Below are 27,558 nucleotides of genomic sequence, written 5' to 3'. Positions count from 1 at the left end.
CCACCATTTCAAACCCAGTGGTTGTCTCCAGTGACTATTTGAAGAAGTACACAAAACTTCTCTGTTTATGTCTAATTTCTAATGGCAAGAAGCCCATAACAAATGACAGTGTTGCACAAAAGACTTTGCTTGGTACTTAAATTTGGTGTTTTGGTAGAGAAAACAAAACTGAAAAGGCCTGAGCTTAAACAAGCTTTTGACTGCTCTGCTGGACGTGGCTGAAGTGAGTTGGCCAGACTATGCTGAATCAAAGAGGAAGCAGCAGCAGTGGCCAGGGGCAAACAGATCTGTTCTGTGAAAGCCTGCAAAGCTTCAAAACTTGTTTCCATTCCAATGCAGCATGAAAACGAAGCTTTTCAGGGGTTCTCAGAAAATATAAATAGAACCAAATGGTTGTAGTTCAGATAAAGATTAGTTTTACTTTGGCAAGAGCTTTTTGGTGAATTTTTTTTTGTATGGAAATACATAGAAATCCACAAATGCTATTTTTTTTCCATACCAAAGGAGATTTTGGTAAAAATAAATACCCAGTCAGCCATCTCTGAAGAGAAATATCACTGGCAATCTGCAACTGTTCTGTGGGCAACAGGATGTGAATTTGGGGGTGGAGGGTGTCAATCTAGCATTGATTTTCACTTTTTCATACTTTTCTTCATGAATATAGGCTCAGTCAAAAAGGATTTTAGTTTTAAAGCTACCTTAGGTTTATTAGGAAGAAATGGATTTCTCTGATTTGGTTGGGTTTTTTTTGCCTAAAATTCATGTTCTTTTATAGATATCATCACCCTGTATACAAACCAGTGTTTGTTTAAAAGCTGAATAAGCTAATTTTATTTATTTTTTTATGCTACAGTGAAACAGAAAGTGGAGCAGAAACTGGAGCAGATGGGGAAAGTGCAGGGAGTCTGCCTGCACACTGCTCATCTTTTGTGTATGGATGCAGTCCTTAATGTGGGTCTGGAGATGGGAAGCCATAATCAGGACTGTTGGCCTCATGTATTCAGGTACTCACCAGCTTTCCCAAAATAGCCAGAATTCAGGCCATGTTGCCTGAAAGTAAGGGACTGAGAAAGGGCTTTGCAGTCTCTGGATGTTCTGTATAAACAGTGTCAAAGTGAATTAACTGTCAATATCTCTAAAAGAAAAGATGGTGCTGTTTTCCACCACTACACAGGGACAAAATGCTTAGAAGCTTCAAAGTTACCAGAAGACTGCGGCAGACCCTGGAACCTAATGGACTTTTTAGGCACTTCCACCAAACTATTTGCTATCTAGGCACATGGGAGGCCAAAGAAGAAAGGTTATCTATGTGTAAGAAGAAAGGTTATCTCTGTGTTGTTTGAGAGTTAGAAAGCATCTGTTTATGGTTTGAGGGAAATGTCCTGTGATTAGTGCAGGGAGGAGTTGTTTTGGGGTGTTATATTTGGAGTTTTAGTGCAGAAGTTGTTTGGGGGTGTTTATTAATTTTTTGCTTCTCTTGTGTGTTCCCAGGGTGTGTGAGTACATCAGCACGCTGGAGCACACCCACTTCAGTGATGGTGCTGCCCAGCCCTCCCTTACCATCACCCAGTCCCAGCAAGCGCCCGGAGGGCAGCACCCAGACTCTGAGCCTGGGGAGGCTCCTCAGGCACTGACCCCCGAGCAAGAGACCACCCTGAGCAGCCACCCTGTCATTCAGCCAGTTTCCATCCAGGATCTCATCAAGGACAGCAGTAAGGGCAGAGCTTTTGACTTCCGTGGAGGCAGTCTGCTGTGTGGTACCAGTGCTGCCAAGGCTGTTCTCACGCTCTCCACTCAGGCTGACAGGTAAAAGCACTGCTGTCAGCAGCCAGAATCCTTGTTCCCAAAGCAGTACCAAAATGGCCCTTTCTGTGCTGCAGTGGGCCTGATCTTTGTTCGTTTCAGCCACTTGCTTCAGTTCAATTTCACAAAAAAGCTGAGTGTTTGTCACAACCAGCAGTTTCTAACAGACCTGGGGTTTTTTCATCTCTGCACTGCCTGCAAGTACTGAGCTGAGTGTGTCTGTGCACAGCAGTGAATATGCCAGTCAAATCAAATGCATCCAAGAGTGGTGGATTTCTTTCTTGCATGTAAATTGATATGTTGTGTTCAGTTAAGCAGAGTAAAGGGGTGTCTTGTCCTGACAGCAAGGGACTGATTGACAAGACCAGTGTTAGTCAGAAAGCAGCTGCTTCTGCCTGGGCTGCATGGACGCTTTGTCAGGCTTCCCCAGTGTGTCCAGAGGAGCAAGGGAGCCAAGTATGGTCACAGAATGGCTGTCTGAAATGTCCTTTCATCATGGCCTGCCAACTGATATTATTTCTGCTATATTTTAAGCAGCCCAGGTTACAGCTGAAAAATTCCTGGTTTGCTTCCTTGCAATTACCTTTTTGATTCAACTGATATTTTTCATCTTGATCTCTGCCCATAGGAAGATGTTATGTGTAAATTCAGAGCCAAAAGTACTGCATAAACTGCTTGTAGAAATTTGACTCTGGGCAAAAAAAAAATCTTTTATTTAGGAAGCTTACAGTACAACTTGGGTCTGAGGATTAGAGAATAGCAATACTGTCTCATTTTAATGATGCTGGTTTCATTTTACCCTTTTACTTAAATGCAAATGTTTGTTAGGATTTAATCCCTTGTTTCTTAGGACTGCAGAAAAGTTTTTCATGAAAAGCAATAACAGAGAATCATATTTTTGTCAATTTCTGGATGCACCATATGAAATTTCACTGTAATCTCTGTGGATCTTCCCTCCAGTGTAACCACACTTATTGTTGTATGTGTACAGATTTTAACTGTTAAATCCTAGGAGCCCATTGCAGCTGAAAATAACAACTCTTGCTTGTATTTGTCAATGTTAGTCAAAACATAGCCACATACTTGCCTCTGTTAAAAAAATTAACTCTACCCCAGCCAAATTCAGCAAAATATTCCAAACTAGCAATTCAGGTACGGTAATCTTAGGTTTAAGGCTTGAATTAATTTATTTTTCAGGTTGGGGTTGGTAACTTCAGATGGAGCACACTGGTGTAACTCTAAAGTTAGTGAAGCTATGATGATATGTGTTGTGAGGACTGGGCATGTTTCAACTGGTATTTTAAATACTGGTTCATATGGTAACTGGAAAAAGTGACTTTCTGTTTTAGCACTGTAGTGAATCTTTAAAGGGTTCTGGTTGATTCCACAGCAACCTCCTTTCCACCCTTCAATTAATAAAGCTTCTAGATCAAAGTCTTGCTGCAGCATTGTATAAATTAAAAAGCCCCCAATAACCAATGTGTCACGAAAGCCAACATATAGAAGCCACAAACAGAAAGGAGTTTTCCTCTTACATGCACATTTAAGTCTGCATCTAATGAATTTTTCAGTTAGATTCTGTTCTTTACCTATAGGCTTTTTGAAGATGCTGCTGACAAGTTAAACCTGACGGCATTGGCAGGCTTCCTTTACCAGCTCAAGAAGGCTTCTCAGGCCCAGCTTTTCCATTCAGTCACAGATACAGTTGATTACTCGCTAGCAATGCCAGGTAAATAACCTGAATATCCTGTACAGAGTGTTTTATCTATAATTGTACTGCTTACTGGACTAATCTTTCTTATTACAATTGTGGGAGCAATTTTTTGTCTTCAGAAAAGGTTGAGCGCTTTATTTGGACGGAGACCACATCCACACCTGCTTTGAAACACATCACAGGAAATTCATTTGAGTCTTGGACTTTGGGGGGTGTTAATTGTGTGCCAATATATAATCACAGCTCTATTTTTGAACCCAGACCAATATGGAAACTTGGGTCAGTCTAGACTAAAGACAGTGGATTTAGGTTTGATATTTGACAGTAGGATAACCTCAGATGTGTTCAGGAAATGGGCGATAGAGAACAGAGCACACAAATGAAGAATGTTAAAGCAGTGGGGTTTGTCCTGCTTGATTTTCCCCAACAGAATAGAGCATGTACCTCACATCAGTCAGAAGTTACATAAATCATACAGGGTGTGTTTTGTCCTATGTCAGACACTGTTTTTTTCTGAGTCTCCAATTTAATTGGTTTCCTCTCTCTCTGAAGTGCTGCTTGTTGTTTTCTAGGTATGACACTTCAGGATTTTGAGGTTTTTGGTCTTGCTTGTCTCCAGACCTCAACATTCATTACTCTAGTTTTAATAAATATATTTCATCTTTTCATGTTATGTAGTGGTCAATCAATTGTCGTTTTAATACTGAAATTAAAATTAAGATAGAGGAATTAAATGCTATTTTTTATTTTAAAAGTGATATGTCCCCTGACTACGTCTTTTGTTAGAGATAAAAGCAGTGCAAAGTGTATTTGAAATGAGAGGATGAAGTGTCTTTCCAAATGTTGTAAGAGCAATGGAAGAGGAATCCCTTTCAACAAGAAATAACAAGCCTTAGTGACTGGGGAACAGAAAAGCATTTTCTTACATTCTGTTCTTTGTATCCTTTGCTTAATAAGAAATACAAAATTAAATACCCAAGCCAAATAATTTGCAGTTTATAATCTTTCCTGTAGATGTCACCAAAACCTTTCACAACTACGACTTTGGGTCTTAATATCAGTTTATTTAACTCCTTGCTTAACTTTTCTGCAAGACTTTTCCAAGCCTTTGTCTTTCGTATGTTTGCAATAAAAGTGATCATCTAAAGTATATTTAGTAACCTTTAAGCTTGGGTCCATCTCCTGTTCTTTTATCTACACAGGCATAGGCTGTGTTTTATATTGGTTTTGGGTTTTTTTTTCCTTTTTCTTGCTCCCACTAAAGCTTATTAATTATCAACCACTTAATCAGTAATTTCTAATTCTTCTTCAGACATTTAGGAGTGGAGGAGCAGCTGATGCTTAGCTTCCATTTATTCTCATACTTTCTTGTAGGTGAAGTAAAATCTACCCAGGACAGGAGAAGTGCTCTTCACTTATTCCGGCTTGGCGATGCCATGCTCAGAATTGTGAGGAGTAAATCCCGCCCGCTGCTCCACCTCATGCGCTGCTGGAGCCTGGTGGCTCCTCATCTGGTAGAGGTAGGAATGGGGGACAAAAATGGGAATGTGTACACAAAGCCACAAAGCTGAGAAAGATGAGGAAGGCTTGATAGCTCTTAAAATGTATAGCAACCTTCAACATTGTCAAATCTGCTTTGTGTTGGATACACTGTGTCATATATTGCAGTACTGCCACCAAAGAGTGTGCTTGTAAGTGACTGAAATGGACAGGGGCAGGGTGTTGGACTTCTGCAATATGATGCAAATTGTGCCTGGAGAAAAAACTGAAACCACCCCAAGGGACTTTAAGTGACTGCTCCATCTGCTTATATTCCAGTTAAGGTCTGCACCCTTGGAATTCTTCCTATAAAAGGATGAAGGTTTTCTTTTCCCATATAAAGCCAGCTCAGCTGCTACCTTTGGAAGGGAAAAAGGGTGACACAGTCCAAACAAAAGACAACATTTCACACAAGTTCTGTGGGTTTTAGTATTTAATTTATTTATATTTAGCTCTATGTGTTTTTAATCGTCAGCCAACTTTAATACATCTGTGGAGCTCTAGGCAGCTCAGAGTCTCAGTCATCTGTTTCCAGGGCAGTAGTCTTCTGTTTTCATTACAGTGGGATCCCTGGTCACATCAGTGATGAAGCTGTTTTGAAGGTTCAGTAACCTGTAGTGCTTACCTCCCTTGAAAGTGTCTGACTGAAAGCAAATTTTTTGCTTGGACACAGTCTAATCCTTCTCCTTTCCCTGCAGGCTGCCTGTCACAAGGAGAGACACGTGTCTCAGAAGGCTGTCTCCTTCATCCATGACATCCTCACGGAAGTGCTGATGGACTGGAACGAGCCTTCTCACTTTCACTTCAACGAGGCACTTTTCCGCCCCTTTGAGCGCATCATGCAGCTGGAACTGTGTGATGAGGATGTCCAAGACCAGGCAAGTTAGCTCTGATCAATGGGTCTGTATCTGGTCTCCATGCCCATAAGAATGGTTTCCAGAGTGCACTTGGTCCACCTGAGACTGTTTCCCAGATTCCCTTCAAATGCTGCCCTTTAATCATCTTCAAGGAATTAGGAATTTAGGAATTAGGAGTGCTCTGCCTACCTAATTCAGCATTGTGGCAGAGCACAGAGACAGTAGACCTGGCTTAAAGCAATTAAATAAAGATTTTCTACTATCTAAAAAAATTTAAAGAGTAAACTAATCTAGATTGTCATAATGAGGTCTAGGAATGTGTTTAAAGACATTCCTTCTGAAGATCCATCTGTATATCTGTTCTGGTTTTTGATTCTTTTATTTTAACCCCTCCTACACTGGCTGCAGGTGATCACGTCTATAGGAGAGTTGGTGGAAATGTGTTCTACCCAGATCCAGTCGGGATGGAGACCCCTGTTCAGTGCCCTGGAAACAGTGCACAGCAGCAGCAAGTCAGAGGTCAAGGAGTACCTCGTAGGAGAATACTCTATGGGTAAGGACTTCCTGCACTGTTTCAAATATGCTTTTGATTCCCTGGGGGACACAGTAACTAACTCAATATATTTAAATGCCTAAACTCAAAGTGGCACTACAATACTCCAGAACTGTACCAAAGCATCTGACTTAATTGTTGGGGTAGGAAGGAAAGCAGATATATTGTTCTGACCTTTTGTCCTCTACATGCTAACAAATTATTTGAATGAGAAAGAATGAGAAAATTATTTGAATGAGAAAAAACCTACTTGAACAAGTCTGAGCAAGACAGTAGTGTAAGGGTACTGAGCTTGGCTGAGCATTTGTCACTGTCTTACTGGAAAAAGGACTGTATCCAAGCAGCATGTCTCTTGTGAACTGTCTTCCCTATTGTATGAAACCTATTGCTCTTGTACCTCAGGGTAACTTAATATGATAATCTGGGCAAGTGCTTGTCCAGGCATTTGATCACAAAGCTTACAGATTCCTAGTGCTATTACAGACCACATTTCTGTAAGAGTGTGCATCCTTCCTGGAAATGTTTGCTGTATGGAAATGTGTTAATATGGTAAAATCCATTTTTTTCTGTTCTTTAGCCCCATTAGAAGGCATGTTTAAATGTGACAAGTCACACGTAAGGGATATGGTTTTCCTTCTAAACCTAGTCATTTAGATCTGTTATGGTTGATGCTGAATGCTGGTGTACACAGCTTTTGAAGACAATAATCTACTTTGGAAAATCAACGCTATTTTGTTACTCTATAGTCTGAATGATTGATGTAATCTTGGAAGTTATCAAAAACTAAACCAGAAACTAAACAGAAATCTCCACCAAAGAAGTGTGTGTGTGTGTATATATATATATATATATATATATATATATATATATATATAATACCTCAGAAGTATTAGCTCCTGAGTTCAAGAGCTCAAACCTGCTCCTACCATTTGAGCAGGCATAAACTGGTATTTGTCATAGACTGGACAAAGGGGGGAGTCTGTCACTTCTTATGAAAGGCTACACAAGTTGCCCCAGGAGCAAGAGAAGGTTTTACTTTAAAGATTATTTCTGTCTCTGCCCAGAATAGAAAAGATTCTGCAGATTCAGTTAAATTGTTGAAAAATGGTTGGAAAATTATTTTTAAGGAGGTGTGAGGAAGAGTTCTCACCTTGTTATCTCCGCAGGGAAACGCCAAGCTCCAGTGTTTGATGTCTTTGAAGCATTTCTAAACACAGACAACATCCAGGTCTTTGCCAACGCTGCCACCAGTTATATTATGTGCCTTATGAAGTTTGTCAAAGGACTGGGTAAATATTTTCCTATTAAGTCATGATATCCCACAGAAGAGAATAATTCAATTATGTAATATGTAACATGGCAGGAAAGAGAGGGGCATTGAAGATGTTGAGTCCAGAATGCTTTAAAAAAATAAAATAAATCAAGACCAAGGGATTATTTCTGTAACATTTTTAATACTATCGGTTCTTCGAGTTTTTATAGCAGTAAAGATGCATCTCACTATTAAGTGTCTGCTTCTTAATTTGATCTTAGTTTACACCAGGATTTTTTTATATTCATGTAAATAATAAAACAAAAAAGTATCCAAACCTAGAATATTGCAGAAATGGCCTGGCATTGTGCAGAGACAACATGGATTGTTTGCAACAGCAGGGCATGTTTTACACTGTGAGCAGCAGAGACCAGGCACAGCGTGTCAGGGTGACCCTGCAGAGTAATTGTCATGCTTCACCAGCCTTCAGAACAAAGGCAAATGGTGCTGGGTCGTTCTGCACCCATGCTGGTGATCCGTGGCTTGCCTTGATCGTTAGAGTTTGACACTTTTCACTGAACTGTGACAATGTTGGGGTTTTTTTGTGGATGTAAATTACAGAACTTCTAAGCAGTGATAAAATTGAGCTTTTGGTTTCTATATGAATGCTAATTCACAGAGATGAGAATGTGAAAATTAATTCACAGAGATGGTTGGAAATAAACCAACACGTCTTACAATCTAGGTCTGTGAGTAACTCATTTTGATTTAAATGAAGCACCTAACTGCAGAAGACCTACTCTTTAATGTTACTCTTGTCTCATTGACCTATTTCACCACTGATTTAAATGGGGGAAGAATTCACCTTGTGATGTAGTTGTAATTGTAGTTATTACTACAAAAGAGAAGTAAACTTACATGTCCAGTACCAATAGAGGGAACTCATGTTTTTTTCTGCAGAGCTTAAAAGCCTGTCTTATATTTCTTTACGTTTCTTGCATTCATAAGACAATTTTGACCCCATTGTGGTTACATATCAAAAATCAAGGTCTTTTTTTTATTAAAGGTAATAGGACTATGGGAAATATCAACAAATACAATGCCATACTATGTGCATTTTTTAGTAAAACTAAAGGATTCAAACTTCATTGGCTGTCTTGACTGATCTCAATAGTAGACAAAACTTTAAAATACATTATGGAGGGAATAGTTAAGAGCATAGAAAAAGCAAATAAATATAGAGAAAGGAGAACAAGTAGAATCTAATAAAATTTTTAATATTTATCTTGTGCTCTTTATGAGAGGAATAACTTTTTAAGGCAAGAAAATGTTAATGTCGGTAGGCATTTAGTCACGCTCCAGATTTGGCACTGAAGGAGAAGTATTTGGCTAAACTGGAAAAATGGTTTTGAGCCAAGTGTTCTAAGGTGGACAGAACTTTAGCTGAGATGAGACAGGCAGACTGGCAGACAGGGAAAATGATGGAGTGAATGGAGTTACCCAGAGAGGAGCTGTGCAGCAGGATGCCTTGGAACTGCTCTGCTTATTGAATTCCCTTAGTGAAGCTGGACTGAGAGGAGCAGTGTGCCGATTGAAGTTAGGAGTACCATCAACAGAGGCACTAGGACCTGAGGATATGTGTCATACAGTTGAAGGATGTGTGTCATACAGTCATACTGTGAGACTTGATGCCTGCATTAGACAGCAGAAGGAAGTGTAGTATACAAAATATAAAATGATGGATTTAAGCTGTAAATAAACTAATAGGAAGAACTTGTGGTAGAAGAATTTTCCGGGGCAGTGGGGTACAAATGAATAGAAAAAAATACTTCAGTAACTGAGCAATGCTTAATATAAGTAATTAATTCCTACACCCATGGAAGACAGTGGAATGGAGTCAATATGGCAGATAATACAATATATGATTATTAGAATTTCCAAAGACTCTACTAAAGAAATATTAAATAGGCATATGTTTATTAAAGTATTTATTCATATAAAAATTTGTGTACAAACTATGACCAGTATTACTGTATTGTTTGTGTGTGGATCACCTGGTTGTCATCTAAGAAGATCAAACAAAGGATGTTTTCTGGATTCTGTTTATTAGGGTGTAACTGAATGAGAAAAGAAAATTAATGCTCTACTTACTGTTTTTCTTCTGTCCTTCCCAATGCTGCCTTTCCTGTCCCCAGGGGAAGTAGATTGTAAGGAGATGGGTGACTGTGTGCCAGGATCAGGATCTGCATCTACAGACTTGTGCCTTCCCGCACTTGATTACCTCAGGAGATGTTCTCAGGTATGATGAACAATCTTACACAGGCACTAACCTGGCCTGGGAAATAATTCCAACCTGCAGGCTTTGCATCAGTCATTGGATGATTTGTATGAACTCAACAGAGTCCTGATGGTAATACCCTGCACTGCCAAATGGACAGTGGGAATCTGAGGGAATATCATACCTTCCAGGCCAGTTAGCAGTGGGAAAACTGAGAAGGTAGGAAAAAACTCAGACCCATTGAGCAAGTGAGAAAACGTGAATGTTGAAAACATCGTAGTAACATAATTCAAAGCTAAATTCATTCTTATTTAAACAGTTACCATAAACAGTGTTGTGAATGAAAGACCAAAAAAACCAAAAAACAAGAAGTTGAGAATTCTTTTATTTTAAATACAAGAGGTTGCACCCTCTGAAATGCAGAAGCAGCTTATTTGTACCATGCAGACATATCTCAGGTCAAATCTCTTATAATTAGAATGCTGGCATGTTTCCTCTAATCTTCTTGCACACAGCATATATTATTATCCAGGGTTACCTGGACAATTTTTGTCTGATTTTTTAATGTTATTTGTATTTCTGTAGCACCTGCAGGTCTTTTTGTTGGACCCAGGCCATGTTTTTCTGAGTACAATACAAAAGCACAAGAAAGGATACTATCATTGCTGAAAGTACTTAATATCTAAATTCAGAGATAATGGGTGGATTCAGTATGCAGACTGAGAAAAAGAAGGGAAGAATAAGGCAACTCACAATAATAAACAGCAGATATACCAAACTCAACTTGCTATCTTGTTCATCTAAAAAAATTAGTAAACATCTGTGTATGTATCTAATGTATGTTCTGTCTATACACTATTTGTACCACATTTCTATTCCTCATCCTTACAAACTCCTGTTCACAGTGAGGGAGAAATATTTTCTCCTCCTTAGAAGCAGACATTTATATCTTGTTGTACCTTTTAACTTGCCATTAAAAGTAAAACAGGAATGACTAAAAAAAAATCTTGTCTGTATATTGCAAGTACATTATTTACTTAGAAAGAACTGATTAAATGCTGGTATTATCCCTGCAATAGTACGGCTAACAGAGCTTTGTAGGCCATAGATGCAATCAGGGAATTGTAACCTTTGCCCTTCACAAATGAGATGAGAGCACACTCCCATCTCAGAAATGTGTTATTTAAATTGCTGCTCTCCCTCTCTTTACCCACAACGTTTTACTTGTCAGTGAACGGAAGACTTCTGGCCTCTAATTGTGTTTGCATACCTTTTATTTTATTTTATTTTACAAACCTGTGTTTTATGTGATTGCTTTTACAAACTTTCCCATGGATATTTACCTCCTCTTCTTTTCTCTCTCCCCTCTTCTCCACCCTTCCAAGTTGTTAGCCAAAATCTATAAAATGCCCTTGAAACCCATCTTCCTCAGTGGCCGGCTGGTTAACTTGCCCCGAAGAGCGCAGGAACAGTCAGCCAGCAGTGAGGATGGGATTGAGTGCATCCTGTCTGACTTTGATGATGACACTGGTAAGTGCATTGAAAGTAGTAAATCCAGAGCTAATCAATTGTTTCTTCTATGTGTTGCTGCAAATTTTGCCAACTGCTGAAAGCAAGAAGGAGGGAAAACTTCATAGTTTTATTGTTTCTTTGTTGGTTACACACACCCACATGTTCACACAGAGCTTGGAAGTTCAGGTCCTGTCACCTTCTTTGTGTAAAAGATACAGTTCATATATAAGAAAAATATAACCCCTCTCTTAGGGCAAGATAACAATATTTTGAGTTTGATTTTCCTGAAATTCGTAATATAGGCATTGTGTATTTCTGAGAGCTAACATAAAACTACTTTCTAGACCACAGCTGAAGTAAAGGAGTGAAAATCTTTTAGAGTTGGTATTGGCAGGCATGCCTTTAACAGAAAAAAAATACCAGTATTGAGTTACAGTCTACAAAGATAAAGAATAATTGTTTAAATCTTTCCAAACTTAGGCCCTGTGGTCTAATGAAATAAACAGTGAATTTCTGAAGTCCATAAAAAGCACTATGACCTCCAGAAAAAACAAGCAGCATTTGTCTCTTGATTATTTGTATGGTTTATATGGGTTGTGCATTAATCAGGTGCTGGATGAACTAGAACGTACAGCGCCAAGCAGTAGAGGAATGCAGCCTTATGGCTTCTGGGCTCAGGAGACCTTCACAACAGTACAGCTGGTGCACGGACAGAAGACTCTTCAGCTAATTAAAGTTGAAAAGTGACATGTTTATTCAGCACACTGGGCACACTGGGAGGTAGTCCTCCAAAGACATGTGCAAACTTCCAGAACTGTAGCTTCTCCATATATCTACAAAAGCTCTACATATTCATAAAGACACACAGACACCTATACATATGCATCACCTGCTCCCACTTGGTATTACAATGAGCTGAATGTTCATTACGGCTGCGCAGTCATCTTCTTGAATTGGGTCAGTGGCCTTCTGAAGATGAAGTAAGGGGTCTTCCTCATAGTAAATTCTTCACCTTTATTTTGGTTGCCAGGACTTTGTGACCTCTTGGTCATGGTCCAAACTCCCTCTCCTGGGCCCAATCATTGTTAGAAGCCAGGTGTATTTGTTGTTCCTACCCTTTTAGAATTCTTCATATATTCCCTGTAATTTCTAAGAGTACAGCTAAGTCAAATACAGGATATATTGTCTTCACTTCAATTATCCCCATCTGATAATAATTGCTGTTTTCCTAATCTCCTTGTTAAGACCTTAATCAAAATATATGGCCTTCATCTTACTACATTTCTAACTTAAGAAAGCTACATTTCTAACTTAATCCCTTGATTCATTCCCCTGTTTCTCTGCAAAGTTAGTAAATTCTTTTACTGATACACAGATTCTTCTTCCTCTAACCAAGTCATGTGATAAGAATCTCTTAAAACCACACCTACGTTTTGATAATGAAGTTAAGTTTGCCAGTGATTGTATCATCCTCAAATTTGAAACAATCATTACAACAGACAAAATCAAACTTATGCTAACTAAAGTCAATAAAACAATAATTGGGTGAACTAAAGCTTTAAGTATACCCATTGGTTTTGGTGACCATCCAGAAAGTACATCCCACTAATGGTGAGACATATCTTCCTCTAACATTTTAAAGACCCTCCGTATGGTCTCTGTGTCACAATGTATTGTAATTCAGATCTTCTTTCCCATAATTTTAATTTCTTCAAGAATTTCCTTTAGATCTTCATGTTTTGATAACTGTTTGACTAAAGTTAAATTAATTCCTGTAGGTACAGGTGATATTTCTTGCATAGTAGTCAAATTTGCCTTTAGATAGTGATGTGATACAGCAGGTGCCTGATAGGAGAAATCACATCCTTCAATTCTGGCAAAGTCACAAATGCACAGATTAAATTGTGTTTCACTTATGGTGAGCTTGTCTACCTCTAAAGTGGAACATGCTATTTTGAGGCATGCACGACCTTGACTTATATATACAAGCAGGGTTGTCTTGTTGACTGAATGAACCTCAGAGTGACAAATGCTTTGTTGTGTGTCCAGACAAGTATCTTGATCATTATTCATATTTCCCTCATGTATAAATCCTAATTGTCTTCTTGTGGCACATGACTCTGTATTAATAGTCTGCCACTTCCCTTCAACCTTCTGTGTCCATGTTCTGTGTTCAGAAGGATACAGTACAGTTCCTTCATGATTCAAACTTAAAGCAACTCTTGGGTATATTAAATCCTCTGATGCATTATGTATAGTGAAAACAAAAGCAGTACTACACTTGTGACAGGATCATAGGTAAAATTGACCAAAACCCACCAAGACTGAAGTTCTCTTTCTAAGTCAGAAGATTTAACCCAAACAATTTTGCAGATCTCAGCAGGAAAGGTGCCTTCTCCACTTTCCTTTATAACTGAGGCAGCCACTGATTCCATCCATAATTGTGCTTGTACACACCTAAGAACTAAAGAAATATTCTCAGTAGCTGTACCCAAGGTGTTGATTATCAATTCATGGTCCCATTCTTCTATATTCTCCCATTCTGGCAGTATCTTGGACACTTTCCACTGGGTGGTACCTAAAGCTAATAAAGGAGATTATAAAGGCTGTTGTGACTTAATTGTGTCACTACCAGCTGCAGTTAATTTGTTCATTAATATCTCTGAATATATTGTATTCAAAACCTCCACTCCTGTTCTTAATAATCCAGTCAAATCTCTTTTTCGTCTGAGCGTATATGGTATACACTTCTGTAACCAAGTGGTCTCATCCATAAAAGAGGTCTTAAGAAATGGGGTACACTCCAGTTTAATGGCAGAAGCATTTACCTGCACTGCCATTTCTACTCGCTTCAGGGGCCATTTTGGATTAAGCAGTAGCCTTTGGATTCCAGTCTTTTTAATAGCATATGGTCCTATTTTGGTTATTATAGGTCAAATTATCTCTTTTAGGATCTGAATGAGTGTAGTCTGAGTATGGGCAGTCTGTCTTGGTAGAGGCTAATTGGTTGTTCTGGTTGTTCTAATTGTATGCTTCCAAGGAACAACACAGACTTGAGTTATATTATAGTCAATTCTGTGGTTCTTGTCTGCACATCCTTCTATTTTGAGTCTGAATTCAGGACAGTTGCTTAAGCATTTGTCACAACATTCAGGGCTAATCCGGATGAGTTCCATTGGTTCTTGGTAGAATTCATGGAACCCATCCTGAACAAACGCATATTCACATCCCCAGACATTTCTCCCTTCCCAAACAGATGCATTTGTGACTCTCAGCATTTTTGATAGAGCCTTACGGGAGTAAGAGTCATAAGCTTTTCCTCGACAAGTGTGTATATCAGTTGCATTGTACATACGTGGTACTGCATTAACTTCAGTCATGGTCATAGCTATGATCGTGAAGGCCACAAATTTCCAAACTGTACTTGCCATTCTTTGAAACAAAGTCATTTTAAATACAAACTGGATTAACTTTTCTTCTTACAATGTACTTATCTTCCCAAGTAAGCTTTTATTTCAGTTCATTACCACCCGGTGTAATTTTCCAAACACCTTCTGGATCCTTTTTCACTCGGGTGTGGTGGATCCAGGCATTCTGTTCTTTGTCCTTGATTGCAGTAAAAGTGGTGAGAAGCACTTGGAATGGTCCTTCCCCTGTGGCTCTGCAATAGAGTTGACATATACTTAATCTCCAGGCTGTATGTCATGTACTGGTCCATCTAATTCCCTGCTCCAAATCCCAGCCACATGCTTCTCAATTTCTGAGTTATTTGTTTAAGGCCATCATGTAGCTGTGTAGGGTTTCTTTCCCTGGTGGGGTTGGTGTTTCCTCTTGTACCCTCTATGGCCTTCCATATAATATCTCAAAAAGGACTTAATTTTTCTTTTGCCCTTGGTTTAGTCTAGATTCACAGTAATACTAATGGAAGAGCCTGGGGCCAAGGTAATTTTGCTTCTTGCCATAGCCTTATAATTTGTTGCGTGATTATATGATTCATTTTCTCCACTTGGACACTTGACTGGGGATGATATGGAGTATGGAGTTCCCAATGTATGCCCAACTGGCAGCTAATTTGCTGTACAATTTTTGAAATGAAGTGTGGCCCTCTATCTGAAGATATTGTGGCTGGGACTCCAAAGCGTGGTATACTGTTATCTCTTGTAACAGTACTTTAGTTACCTCTTGCACCTTGGCAGTCTGGAAGTAAAGGCTTCCAGCCATTCTGAAAAGGTATCTGTCAGTACCAATAGATGCCGATACCCCCTTCCCTGGGAAGTTCTGAAAAATCAGTTTGCCACTGTTGCCCAGGCCCATAGCCTCTTCCAGTTTGTCCAAGTTTTGATTTGGGAATATTTTTGGGGTTAGTTTGGAGGCAAAAGACTGCATTATTCGGTCACTTGAATAACTGTACCTTGTAAATTTCTGGCTACAATCCTATCTTTTAAGTAATTATACAAAATGTCTATTTCCCAGTGGGTTTTCTGATGCTCCTGTTTTAATAGTGACCAAAACAAATAGGAAACGACTAAAAGTTTTCCTTTCCCTTCTTGTGTAATGGCCTATCTTTCCTGATTGTATTTCCCATTCTCAGTCTCAATAAGTCTCTTGTCCTTGTTATACTTTGGCTCACCTTCTAGAAAAATTTGTCCATCTGGAATTAAAGCTGAGTGGGATACACTCCAGTTTCACTCAGATACGCTCAGAGCTCACTTTCTGGTGTGCCTTGATGTGCATGATAGCTACCTTCAGAGCGCTTTCCTTTTTGAAGCCTGACCTCCACAGGGGGTGCGTTCCTTGCCCTTCCTGATACACTAGAAGCCCATACCCCAGGAAATACCTGATCCATTATTTTCTTGTTAACCTTTTCTTCATCTTCAGTACTGGTCTTATTCATTGTTTCATTAATTGTAATATTAAACTCAACATTTCTACCTACTGTTGGTCTTTAACCTCCAAAGTAACCTCCCCATTTTTAAATATGAGTTTTATTTCTAGCTGCTCCAACAAATCCCTACCCAACAGTGCCTTTGGAGTGCTGGGCACATCTGACAATCTGTGAATTCCCTCTTGCTTTCCAAGTTTATATTTTAATGGTTTGCAAAATTATGCTTTTTCAGATTGACCAGTTGCCCTCTTTACCATAACACAATTGTCTATTATAGGCATTAAAGCTTTATTTAATATCAAATATGTTTCTCCCATGTCTACCAAAAACTCCATTTTCTTTCCTTTATTCCCTAGCTTGATTTTAACCAGAGGATCTACTAGAGTGCGACCCTCTCATCCCCCTCAGTCTGCTTTGACCTGCACAACCACCCCTTCCCTTTTGGGGTTTCCTCTTCTTTGTTCATCGCTTTCTCTCCATTCCAGACATTGGTTTTACCAGTGACCAATTTTCCTGCACACTGATCTTTCCCAAGCCGAGGCAGACCTTATTTTGGTGGTCCTTGCCCACGTCTCCCTTTTCCTCCTTCTCTCACTACTTCTACTAGTTTTCTCATCCCTTGTTTGTATCCTTCCTCTCCATTGCTAAAAACCGTCCATGCCTCTTCTAATAAGTTTTCTAAATTTCACCCCCTTGGCCCCTGGATCTTCTGAGGCTCATGCCTAATGTACCCTGTGGACTGTCTCAAAACTAAATTTGCTAACTTTTGTATCCTGTCCTGAGAATAAGGATCTAAAGATGTATAATGACTCATTGCCTTATGCAAGTGATGTAAAAATTCAGAAGGACTTTCAGAAGGACCTTGTTTCACTTTACATAGGGCCAGCCAGTTTATGGTTTTAGAGATTGCCCTCTCCATTCTTTTTATTATAAGGTCTCGATAATGTTCCAGTTTTGCCAAATCTTCTGGTTTATTTGGATCCCATCATGGATCCTGGAGGGGAAAAAATTCCTTAACATGAAGTTGTGCTGTTCTACAAGCATCCTCTACTAAATTCCCGGCTGTTTTCAAAATTAACTGCTTCTCTGTCTCAGTCAAAGCATTTAGCAGTAATAGAATGTCAGCCCAATCTGGGTTGTGTTGTTTCATCATATATTTTAATTGTTTAGCCATGCCTATCAGATCGCTCCAGTAGTTCTTGGCAAGCCTTTCCCATGCCTCTAAATCAATAGTAGAAAACAGGATTTTAACTTACATCCTCCTTCCTTCAGGTCCTATTGCCGCCCATAAAGGTGCTTGTATTTTTTCTTTTGTTTATTTTCTGGTGGGGGATGCCATGGGACCATTTGGGGAGGGCTCCTCATCTTCACTGTCACTATAATGTAATGGAGGATATAACACTAATAATGGTTTATGTGATTCAATAATAAGTGGAGGAGCAGAGAGCTTAGCTTGTTTCTTTAGTGCTTCCTTTACTGCTTCCTAGTCTGAAATGCTGTGGGGCTATGTGGGGGAGAAGAAACTGGAGTTGGAATTAGGGTCGCCAGTCCTTCCAAGCCTGCATCCTCTCCTGATTGCTCTTGTCTTTTTTAGGAGGAGGCCTAAACAGGTCAGCTAATTCCTGTTCTTGTGCCTCCTTATGATAAACTTTGTAAGGATGGGTTCAATGTTGATTTATTGAACAAGTACTGCGACATCGTTTGGGTTTCCCTCTATTTCTTCTCAAGGGCCAATACCAGGGGATCAGAGGAAGGTTTAATTCTGCAATCTCTCTGCCCCTCAGGATGATTCCAGAGAGTAAAGAACATATCAGCATATGTTACTTCCTACCATTTCTGCTCCCTTCCTAAAAATAACATCAGCTGCAATAAAATGTCACAGTCTAAGGTTCCAGCCGGTGGCCATCTAACAACTCCTTCTGGCCTATAACGCGGTCACACCTGTTTACAAAATGGAATTAAATTCCTTTTATTTTCAGTTCCTCCATAGCCCACCAATTCTTTACAGTGTGCCAAAATACAACCCAAGGGACTAGCCTTAGAAATTTCTTTACTCTGGTTAGTTTCCATTTTTCTTTTCCTAGTGCTTCTTTACTTTATGTAAACTCTATGTCTTAATTTGTAAGTCTCAGTTTATAAAAATAGGCTGAGCACACTCAGTTCTAATTAATTCTGCTGGCTTCCCTAGATTACCTGAAACCCCCTTCTTCAATGATTCAAACAACCTGTTACTTTCATGGCCCTCGTGACCAGTTGCCAATATAATCTTTATAGGTCTCTGAGTGGCCTTTGTCTCCTGAGAATAACACGAATGACAAAGTGTCTGTCTCAGTCTCCTCTACCTAAATGTCTGTCTGTTCCACAGCTCTTCACACTGAATGCAGCAGAAACAAACCCAGGGTTCACAAGGGGCAGTGCTTTGGACAAGCAACCTCTACCAAACTCGGCCTCCTCCAATTTCTATTTTTCATCATAGGACATCTTGGCTACTTATTTCTCACTCTCTCTACCTAAACTTTGCATCACAAAATCTTGCAGTCTTTTCCCAGATTTCTTCTCCCACAACCCAATCTTCAGGTACTAAGTGTGACTTCAGACGCACCAACTTTAAAATCTCTGGTTCAAAATCAGCTCGATTAAGGCATTGTTTCCACTGACTCAGGGCACATTCACTTTACTGCCCTGCAGAGTATCAGTAATATCATCCTACACAAATATTATATTGCAATAACACCCACGCACAATGCTGACCTCTAAATGAACCAGGGGCTGCAAGGAAATGTCCGCAGAGGCAAGCTATTCCATGTATCCCTTCATGAAGATCTAAACTCTCTACTGTAGGAAATTCCCAATCTAAAGACAGTAAATGGCCCCCAGAAGTCTTATATAATACTTCTAGTAAATCCTTCCCATTCATTTATTCTATCTATTCCATGATTCGCCAGAGTAAGAAATTCCCATGGATCAAGTCCGAACCACTGTGTGAGAGGGATTCCTTAATTCTCCTAGCCATGGTTAAAACAGACAGCCCACATGTATACACACTTCACTCTGCACACTCACCACACCTCCCCTTTTCCCTTCTCAGGAGTAAAATGTACCAAAACGGCACACAAATCTCAAAACCACACCAGCACTCTACACAGGCTTCTCTAGCCCTAGGTCTCAATTGACCTTCTGCCCATAAATTGTCCTTGTCTGCCCCTTGGCAGAAATAATAGCAGCCTTCTACACAAATTCCACACTGTAATTAATCTTACACAAAATATTGCTCTCACTACAGGCAGGAATTCCACAAACACAACTCCGTATCAGATATCAGAACTAAACCATGAGGGTTGTCCTCCCAGCTCATTTTGCACTGTTCCAAATATTCTTCAAAAATACCTAAATTCTCGGGATGACCTTTTCCACAGACTAAATTCACTATCTCACATTCAGTATGTGCTCCCTCCCAGTTATAGTACTGTGAGAATTCTGATTCTGGGAAATATCTGGAGCACACGGGTCTCCACCTGTAAAATATACAATGCCACCTTCTATGACACCTCTTGCAATGAAGAAGGACGCAAGCCTAATGCTACCCAGGTACCCAGTAGAAAATTGTCAGATTACGCAAAAAGCAAGGAGTTACTCCTGGTCTTCTCTACCTCCACAGATTTCTGATGTAATCCTCTGCTGGGGGTAACTCCCAATCAAAAGCTAAATAACAGTTCGTTCAGCTTGAATATCTTCCCCTAAAAACACCCTTTCTGTCTTTCTGTCCTGCAATTTATAACAGCTTAGTCTCCTCCTCTAGCCAAGAACTCGTCTGGTACAAGCCCAAGCAACTTAAAGAATGCCTCTCTGGACAGCTGAGCCCTTGCAGCTTGAGCCCAAGCTTTGCCAGCCACTCTAACAATTTATTAAAAATAAACATTACAGTAAATACAAAACTCAAAACACCAACTGAAAAAACCAGCTAGTTGCTAGTATAACTTTTGACACAGGATAGCAGTGTTGTCTTAGAAATGAGCTAGTTACCAGCTCATTGCAACTATACCTTTTGACACAAGATAGTAGTATTACCTCAAAAATGCACAATATCCTTCAAAAGTAGTGACAACTATGATTTCCAATGACAAGAATCAAAACTCACATATTTCATCAAACACACACATACCCACACAGTCAAAAATAGCAGTAAATAAAAGAATAGCAGCAATACAGAGGAATTTGCCCACTTCACCCCCAGAACTGCTAGTGGGTCCCCTTGACACGGCAAATTACCCTTTAGCCAGCAACCAAATCCTTCAATGCACACAGGGCTTCCCCTGTGACTTACCAGCTGCCCCCTCAGCCACGCATCCGTACAACTTAGAGATGAATTTCTGTAATTATAAACATACCCTTTGTCCGTAATGCCAGCAGTTTTGTCTGTTGCCACAATGAGCAGGCAGGGAGCGGAGGTCTCTCCAGGAATATCCCAGTGGCTCCAGGAATATCCCAGTGGCACCTAGAGGCGTCCACAGCCCGGCCTGGTCTCGCAGTAAACGGGAGAGTCCTGCTGCAGTTGCCAAAATGATGCACAGACAGAAGACTCTTCAACTAATTGAAGTTGAAAAGTGACATGTTTATTCAGCACACTGGGCACACTTGGAGGTAGTTCTGCAAAGATGTGTGGATTTCCAAAACTGTAGCTTCTCCATATATCTACAAAGGCTCTACATATTCATAAAGACACACAGACACCTATACATATGCATCACCTGCTCCCACTTGGTATTACAATGAGCTGAATGTTCATTATGGCTGCGCAGTCATCTTCTTGAATTGGGTCAGTGGGCTTTGAAATGGGTCAGTGGCCTTCTGAAGATGAAGTAAGAGGTCTTCCTCATGGTAAATTGTTCACCTTTATCTGGTTGCCAGGACTTTATGACCTCTTGGTCATGGTCCAAACTCTCTCTCCTGGGCCCAATCATTGTTAGAAGCCAGGTGTATTTGTTGTTCCTACCCTTTTATAATACTTCATGTGTTCCCTGTCATTTCTAAGAATACATCCAAGTCAAATACATGATACATTGTCTTCGCTTCAATTATCCCCATCTGGTAATAATTACTCTTTTCCTAATCTCCTTGTTAAGCCCCTAATCAAAATATATGGCCTTCATCTTACTAGCTACATTTCTAACTTAACCCTTTGCTTCACAGTCACTTCTGAATATGTAGACTATTCAAATGTTCCAACCAGGCTGCCTCTGTAAACAGTCAGCTGCAATCTGGCAGAAAGCAGGCTGACTCCAGTGCATTTCATTCATGTGCCTCACCAGACTGGCCCTTGGTACCATCTTTATCTAGACTCTTCCTCCACATGGATTGTCCTGTTCCTGCTACCCTGGATAAAGGAGAGAAAAGTTGCTCTCTGAAACCAGAAAGTCACAAGCACTAGTTTTTCACAAAACAGCCATTTACTTCTTCCTGTGCTGGGCTTGGTTTGGTTTCTCTCTCTCAGGGGATTTTAGGATATTCACCTGGGAAGTAGGAGACCCAAGTCATTGAAGCCTGTGCTTTGAATCAGACTTGGAACTTGACCTGGGGTCTCCTCACCTCAGCTGCCTACTGTTCTGAAGTGACTCTGCCAGTCAGTCTCTTGCTGTAAACAGAAGTACCACCCTGCAGCAAATAAACCTTTTGGTTCTTGTCAGAGCTATGCCCTGAGACTGTGACCCAGTTTGTTGTTTACATAGCGATGGTGTTAGAATGTTGCTAGGCAAACTGACTTTACAAAGACACAAGGCAGTCTTCACCTGGCACTCTAGTGCTCAAAGTCAGTAGCAGGATGAGGCAAAATGTTTTAACCTACTTTGGCATATTTGCACAATATTTTCATACTGTACTTGATTTTATGCTGGACTCTTCAGGAGGGTGTTTTAGAGATGCACAGTTCTCCCAGACTGGAAAACATTCATATTTCACTCTGAGTCATTTATGCTGTTTCCTTATTCAGAAGGATCATTAAAGTCCAACTGACTCAAAACAGGGCACAACACTGTCCTCTGAAAGTGGTGTGCATAAATAAATCCTCAATCTAGTTACAAAGTAATAATTTCACTGCTTTTTCCTTGTTTCTCAGGAAGATTCTTGCAGTCAGCAAGCTCAGTGAATCTTAAAAAAAGTTCCCTCCTGTATTGCTTTTAGAACATAATTAGCTAGCAAGCATCATTAAGATACAGACTACATTAGCATAGCTACCACTGGCAGAGAACAGAAACTTATTAGTGAACCAAAGTAAAATCCATTTTAGCCTAATAAACCCTTAGCCTTTTAAGGTGACTTAAGAGCATAATGTGTAAGATCCTTATAGTTGTTCATGTAATCATGAGGAACTAGCAGATACTTAAGGGATCTGTGAAAAATTAAAGGGCAGCAATTCCTAACCATTTTCAAAATTTTATTGATTACTAGTTGTATCCTGTAACATTTTAGGGGATAGCTGCTTGCCGGTGTAGATGAGAGCTCACCTATATACTATCTGCTCTTCTAGCGGTTGTCCAGCTCTGTGACCTCCTCAACATCTAAAGATGACGTGAGGCAGCCTGATCATACCTCATGAGACATTTTTTACTCTTCAGTCCTGAGTACCAAATAGAGCCAGTTAAATTATGGCTAGTCTCCTCAGGAGTCCTACTTTAAAGTATAACCTAAGAGAGTACAATCTATTCTGGGCAGCATTTGCAATGGTAATGAAATAAGGTTTTATTTATGTATTTTTTTGGGATGTTTTACACAAGGTTAAAGAGACTGAGCTAGTAGGAATAGTAAAGTATGACCAGAACAAGGTGTGTATTGATGAGGAAGGATGGGACAAAACACAAACTTGATAAAAAGGGAGGGAAAAGGAAACCATCATTTCAAAAATGGCTACTGACCACAACTATTACATGGCAGCAGTAAACATGCAAGAACCATGATCTTTAAGTTACTTAATTTATTAATTTTCATATTTTCTGAGGGCAAATTTCACCTGTGTCAAGCAGTATCTTATTCATGGTTTTTAATCTTTCTTACTCTACTTGTAGGCCTTATCAATGTCTGGATTATTCTGCTGGAAGAATTAACAACTGCTATATCCAACTGTCCCCGTCAGCACCAACCTCCTACTTTGGATCTGCTCTTTGAGTTGCTAAGGGACGTTGCCAAGACACCTGGTAATGAAAGGGCCTGATGAAATGTGAGCTAGTGGAGTCCTAACCAAACATTTTAGACTCCTTAGCCATTTCTGTAAAGTATGTTACGTGTGTTAAAGCTGCACAGAGACATCCTCTGCTAGAAGGGGATTTCCTCAGAGCTGATAAGTTGTTCCACTTAGTCCATCATTCTGTTGACTAAACGCATCTTGTAAGAGTATATTGAACATACACCTAAATTCATTGCACAATAAAGAGGTGTGGTACTCTATCAATGTGCTAGCCACAGAAAATGTTTGCTTCTTGTCTAGCAAATGGAAGAGAAAATTACATAATCCTGCAGATCTGCTGGAAAAGACTGCAGGTAAACAGTTGGCTAAATGTACTTCATAACTACATCCAAATTTTGCCACTCTCATCCCACAAAAAAGTTTCAGAACCTCTTTCCTTCAACATTGCCTCAGGCTTCAGCTTAGAACATGTTAGCAAATTTACTGAGCATGTAGGCTTTGTAAGCAAGTACATACAACCATTATTGTGTTTATTTTAAGGACCAGGATTTGGCATTTATGCAGTTGTACATCTTCTTCTTCCCACGATGTCTCTTTGGCTCCATCGCAGCCATGGTGATCACTCTTACTGGGATGTGGCATCTTCTAATTTCAAGCATGCCATTGGCCTTTCCAGTGAACTTGTAGTGGAGCACATTCAGAATTTCATACACTCAGGTATGTCATTGTAGTGTAATTTCTACTGTCATCAGTGACATGTTGCTGAATAGATACTTGAGGAGGTGGTTTCATTGCTTTTTTGGTTGCTTAAGCATAAAATAGGAGGAGATATAAAAATTTCTGATTGGGATTTTTTTTTTTCTTTATAGGGTTTAGAATTATGGGGAAAAAATTGTAAGACACTTATGGAAGTTATTTAGGCCAGGATCCTTCTCAGAGCAGGGCTATCTTTAAAATTAAAAGATCATAATCTTTAGTATATTCCCAAAAGAAGATGCAAAGACTTTGATCATAAGGAACTAGAATATCAGAAACAAGATCTAACATAATTTCTCCTGTACCACTTCAGTCCAGACGTATTGTTAACTTAAAAAGGATTGTTCTTCTTTCAGCTTGATGCAATGCATGTTTCAATAGCTGCATAAAAAGCATTTGGTTGCAAATTCTCTGAACAGCACTAAGTGTAGCGAGACTGTTTATCTCTAATTGTAATGAAAAGGCAATGATGTTAAAACCAGTCTGTGTTTTTTTCCTTATAGATATTGGTTATGAAAATATGATCAATACTATGTTGAAAGATCTTTTCAAGTTACTGGTAGCCTGTGTAGCAGAACCAACAGAAATTATTTCCAGAGTTGGCTGCTCCTGTATCAGGTAACCCAACCTGTTCACTCTTAGCACATTCAAAAAAGATGTCTATGTCTTCGAAGAACTTGTGGATTGATAAGTTGGTTGACATCTCAAAAGAAGTCTACAATATGTCTTGGGTGTTTTTACTGGAATAATGGATTTTAAACTTATTAACCTTCTTTTGCTGTTTTCAGTGTGCTTCAGAACCTGTGATTCTGGGCATTACTATGTGTATGATTCTCAGAAAAAGCACTTGCACATTACTTACATATAGTTAGTCAATAATTGATCCTTAAAGAAAAAGGTCTTCTCTTGGCATTCACAGGTCTTTAGAGGTAATTAGCACCTTTCTCAGTCTTCAAGTTATTACAGTCATAATCAAAATAAGCACTGCATTCATACAGTTACATAGCGTGTGGTTCTTGTGGCAAGAACTTAAAGAGGAAAAACAAAGGAGAAAGAAAAGTCAAAACTATAGTGTAATTACAAAAATAGGTCAGGATAACAACTGAGGAGATTGGATAACATTAGCTAGCTACTGAGTAAGCCTTTTGTTCTTTTTTTATAGATTCACAGAATGGTTTGGGTTGGAAGGCATCTTAAAGATCACTTAGTTTCAACTCTCCTGCCTTGGGCAGAGAACTTTCCACTAGACCAAATTGCTCAAAGCCCCATCCAGCTAAGCTTTGGACACTTCCAAAGGGGATTTTCAACCTTCTCCCTTTAGGAGTAAGAATTGTCTAGTTCCTTCTTGAACGTGGTAGCATTTTCCTGTGTCCTTGCAGGTATGTGTTGGTGACAGCAGGGCCTGTTTTTACTGAAGAGATGTGGAGGCTTGCGTGTTGTGCCTTGCAGGATGCATTCTCTGCCACTCTGGAGCCAGTAAAGGTAAAACTGCCATTTTGCTGTCAGTCAAAGTGTAATCATACAGTGGATGCACTAACTTTTGACAAGTTGATAATTTTTCAACTCCCAATTTAACATGTTGGATCAATAGTGGAGGTTGAAATAAGTTTTTCTAAATGTACACAGACCACACTAGTAGTTTTCAGTTCAGACTTATTTTAAATTGGCTTGCCAGTATGAAATCAGAAGAGTTTAATAGGTGAAAATTTCCCTTTTGATCAATTTCTTCCTCTGGATTTACAAAAACTACGTCGAAGGCAATGTTGCTTTGCTGTAGCTGCCTGCTCCATATAGAGTAATTTTCAATTCACTGTCTGTTTTGTAAACAAAAAGTCCTGTGAAATCATCCATAAAAAGCTGCCTATACATTGGATCTATTAATTCTGGATGGCAGGTGACCAGCTGGTGGGATGGCAAAGGTCACTGAATCTTGTATTTCACACAAACAGGCTGGACATGGCTACAGTCATTTGTTTACTGCACAGTGAAATTCTGATGTTGTGTCTCTCTGTAGAACCTGTTGGGCTATTTCCACAGTGGTACTGAAAGCTTCAGTGGAGATGCCTGTGAAGTGAAGGTGGCAGCCCCCTCCCTCTCACCAAGCGCTGAGGCTGAGTACTGGAGGATCAGAGCCATGGCACAGCAGGTACTGACAGATGCTTCAGGGGAAGTCAGAAAACCTTTTAAACTTGGGAGTTTTCTTTATGAAGGTGTGTTTTTTATGCCATCTTCCTCACAAGCCGTACAGGCAAAGACTTTCTCATCACCAGGCTAACATCAATTGTCTGGTAGTAGGATTCAGAAAAATTAACAAAAAGTAGAAAAAAAACCCCCGCAGAAAACATCAGAACTGTCACCCTGTAGACAGGAATTTGAAACGCCTGGGATGGGAAAAAATGCATGGGTATCTAGAGAAGATTGACAATGATCCTACTGTGTAATGTAATTTTAAAAATTGCCAGGATACATTAGTGGAGGTGTTTCTGATAGAGAAAGGGAAATAGTAGCATCACTGTGAGTCCTCATCAAGGATGTCACATAGACTTCTGAATGCTCTGTTAAGGAATGATAAATTCAAAGGACAAAAATTGCACTAGAACAGAGATGGTGATATGAAAATAGGAAAAAAAGATTTGATTAACTTATCCAAGCATTTTTCTCTATAAATACCTAAGTATTTATAGGCAAAGAAGAAAAAGGGTTACTGGGAACTGGAGGATAATGCTGACATTTAACAAATGATTCACTAACTCCTAATCAGAATCAGCGGAGCAAACTTGGAACCTTCTTAGGGTTCTTTTGACTACAATGAAGGTTATTCATTCTATGAAAGTGGTTATGTGAAAAAGTTCTTTGAAATACAGCAGACTGAACCTAATGACCTGCAGAGTACCATAAAACTGTAAATACCATATGACAGTTTCAGCCTGGGAAAGCAGATAGATTAAAACAGCCAGCAGATGTTTGGTGTCAATTTCTGACTTGATAAATCATACTATGATGTTGCTTGAGAATCTGAGACACACAGACCAGGACTGGTGATCACAAATAATGTGGTAGTGGCAGACATTGTTTGAATAGAAAATGTGTTTTAAATTAAGTTTTAAAGATGCAGAACTCAAGAAAGCAGGCAATGTAACATTAATACTTTTCTTGTAGACACTATCAGTGGCACTCCCTGAGTCCTCCGCAGTGAGGATTTGCTACAACTATGAAGCTACAAAACAAAGCC

The 27,558-nt window shown here is 39.5% G+C and overlaps 1 protein-coding gene across 7 annotated transcripts in view; it reads left to right on the top strand.

The window, feature by feature from the left end:
• ARFGEF3 (ARFGEF family member 3) overlaps positions 1-27,558 on the top strand; it is a 96,836-nt gene that overhangs the window by 56,186 nt on the left and 13,092 nt on the right. For all 7 annotated transcript variants that reach the window (XM_064708330.1, XM_064708335.1, XM_064708334.1 and 4 more), the window contains 14 exons: positions 854-1,004; positions 1,492-1,806; positions 3,399-3,532; positions 4,892-5,037; positions 5,755-5,934; positions 6,322-6,466; positions 7,633-7,755; positions 9,914-10,017; positions 11,382-11,526; positions 23,452-23,580; positions 24,111-24,287; positions 24,830-24,944; positions 25,706-25,808; positions 26,341-26,472. In XM_064708330.1, the coding sequence (XP_064564400.1) occupies positions 854-1,004; positions 1,492-1,806; positions 3,399-3,532; positions 4,892-5,037; positions 5,755-5,934; positions 6,322-6,466; positions 7,633-7,755; positions 9,914-10,017; positions 11,382-11,526; positions 23,452-23,580; positions 24,111-24,287; positions 24,830-24,944; positions 25,706-25,808; positions 26,341-26,472 (2,099 nt within the window). The remainder of the gene's footprint in view (positions 1-853; positions 1,005-1,491; positions 1,807-3,398; positions 3,533-4,891; positions 5,038-5,754; positions 5,935-6,321; positions 6,467-7,632; positions 7,756-9,913; positions 10,018-11,381; positions 11,527-23,451; positions 23,581-24,110; positions 24,288-24,829; positions 24,945-25,705; positions 25,809-26,340; positions 26,473-27,558) is intronic.

The sequence above is a fragment of the Zonotrichia leucophrys genome, chromosome 3 (assembly GCF_028769735.1).
Source record: "Zonotrichia leucophrys gambelii isolate GWCS_2022_RI chromosome 3, RI_Zleu_2.0, whole genome shotgun sequence".
Classification (NCBI taxonomy): domain Eukaryota; kingdom Metazoa; phylum Chordata; class Aves; order Passeriformes; family Passerellidae; genus Zonotrichia; species Zonotrichia leucophrys.
Note: the sequence above shows the minus strand (reverse complement) of the source record. Positions and strands in the feature narration are given on the sequence as shown.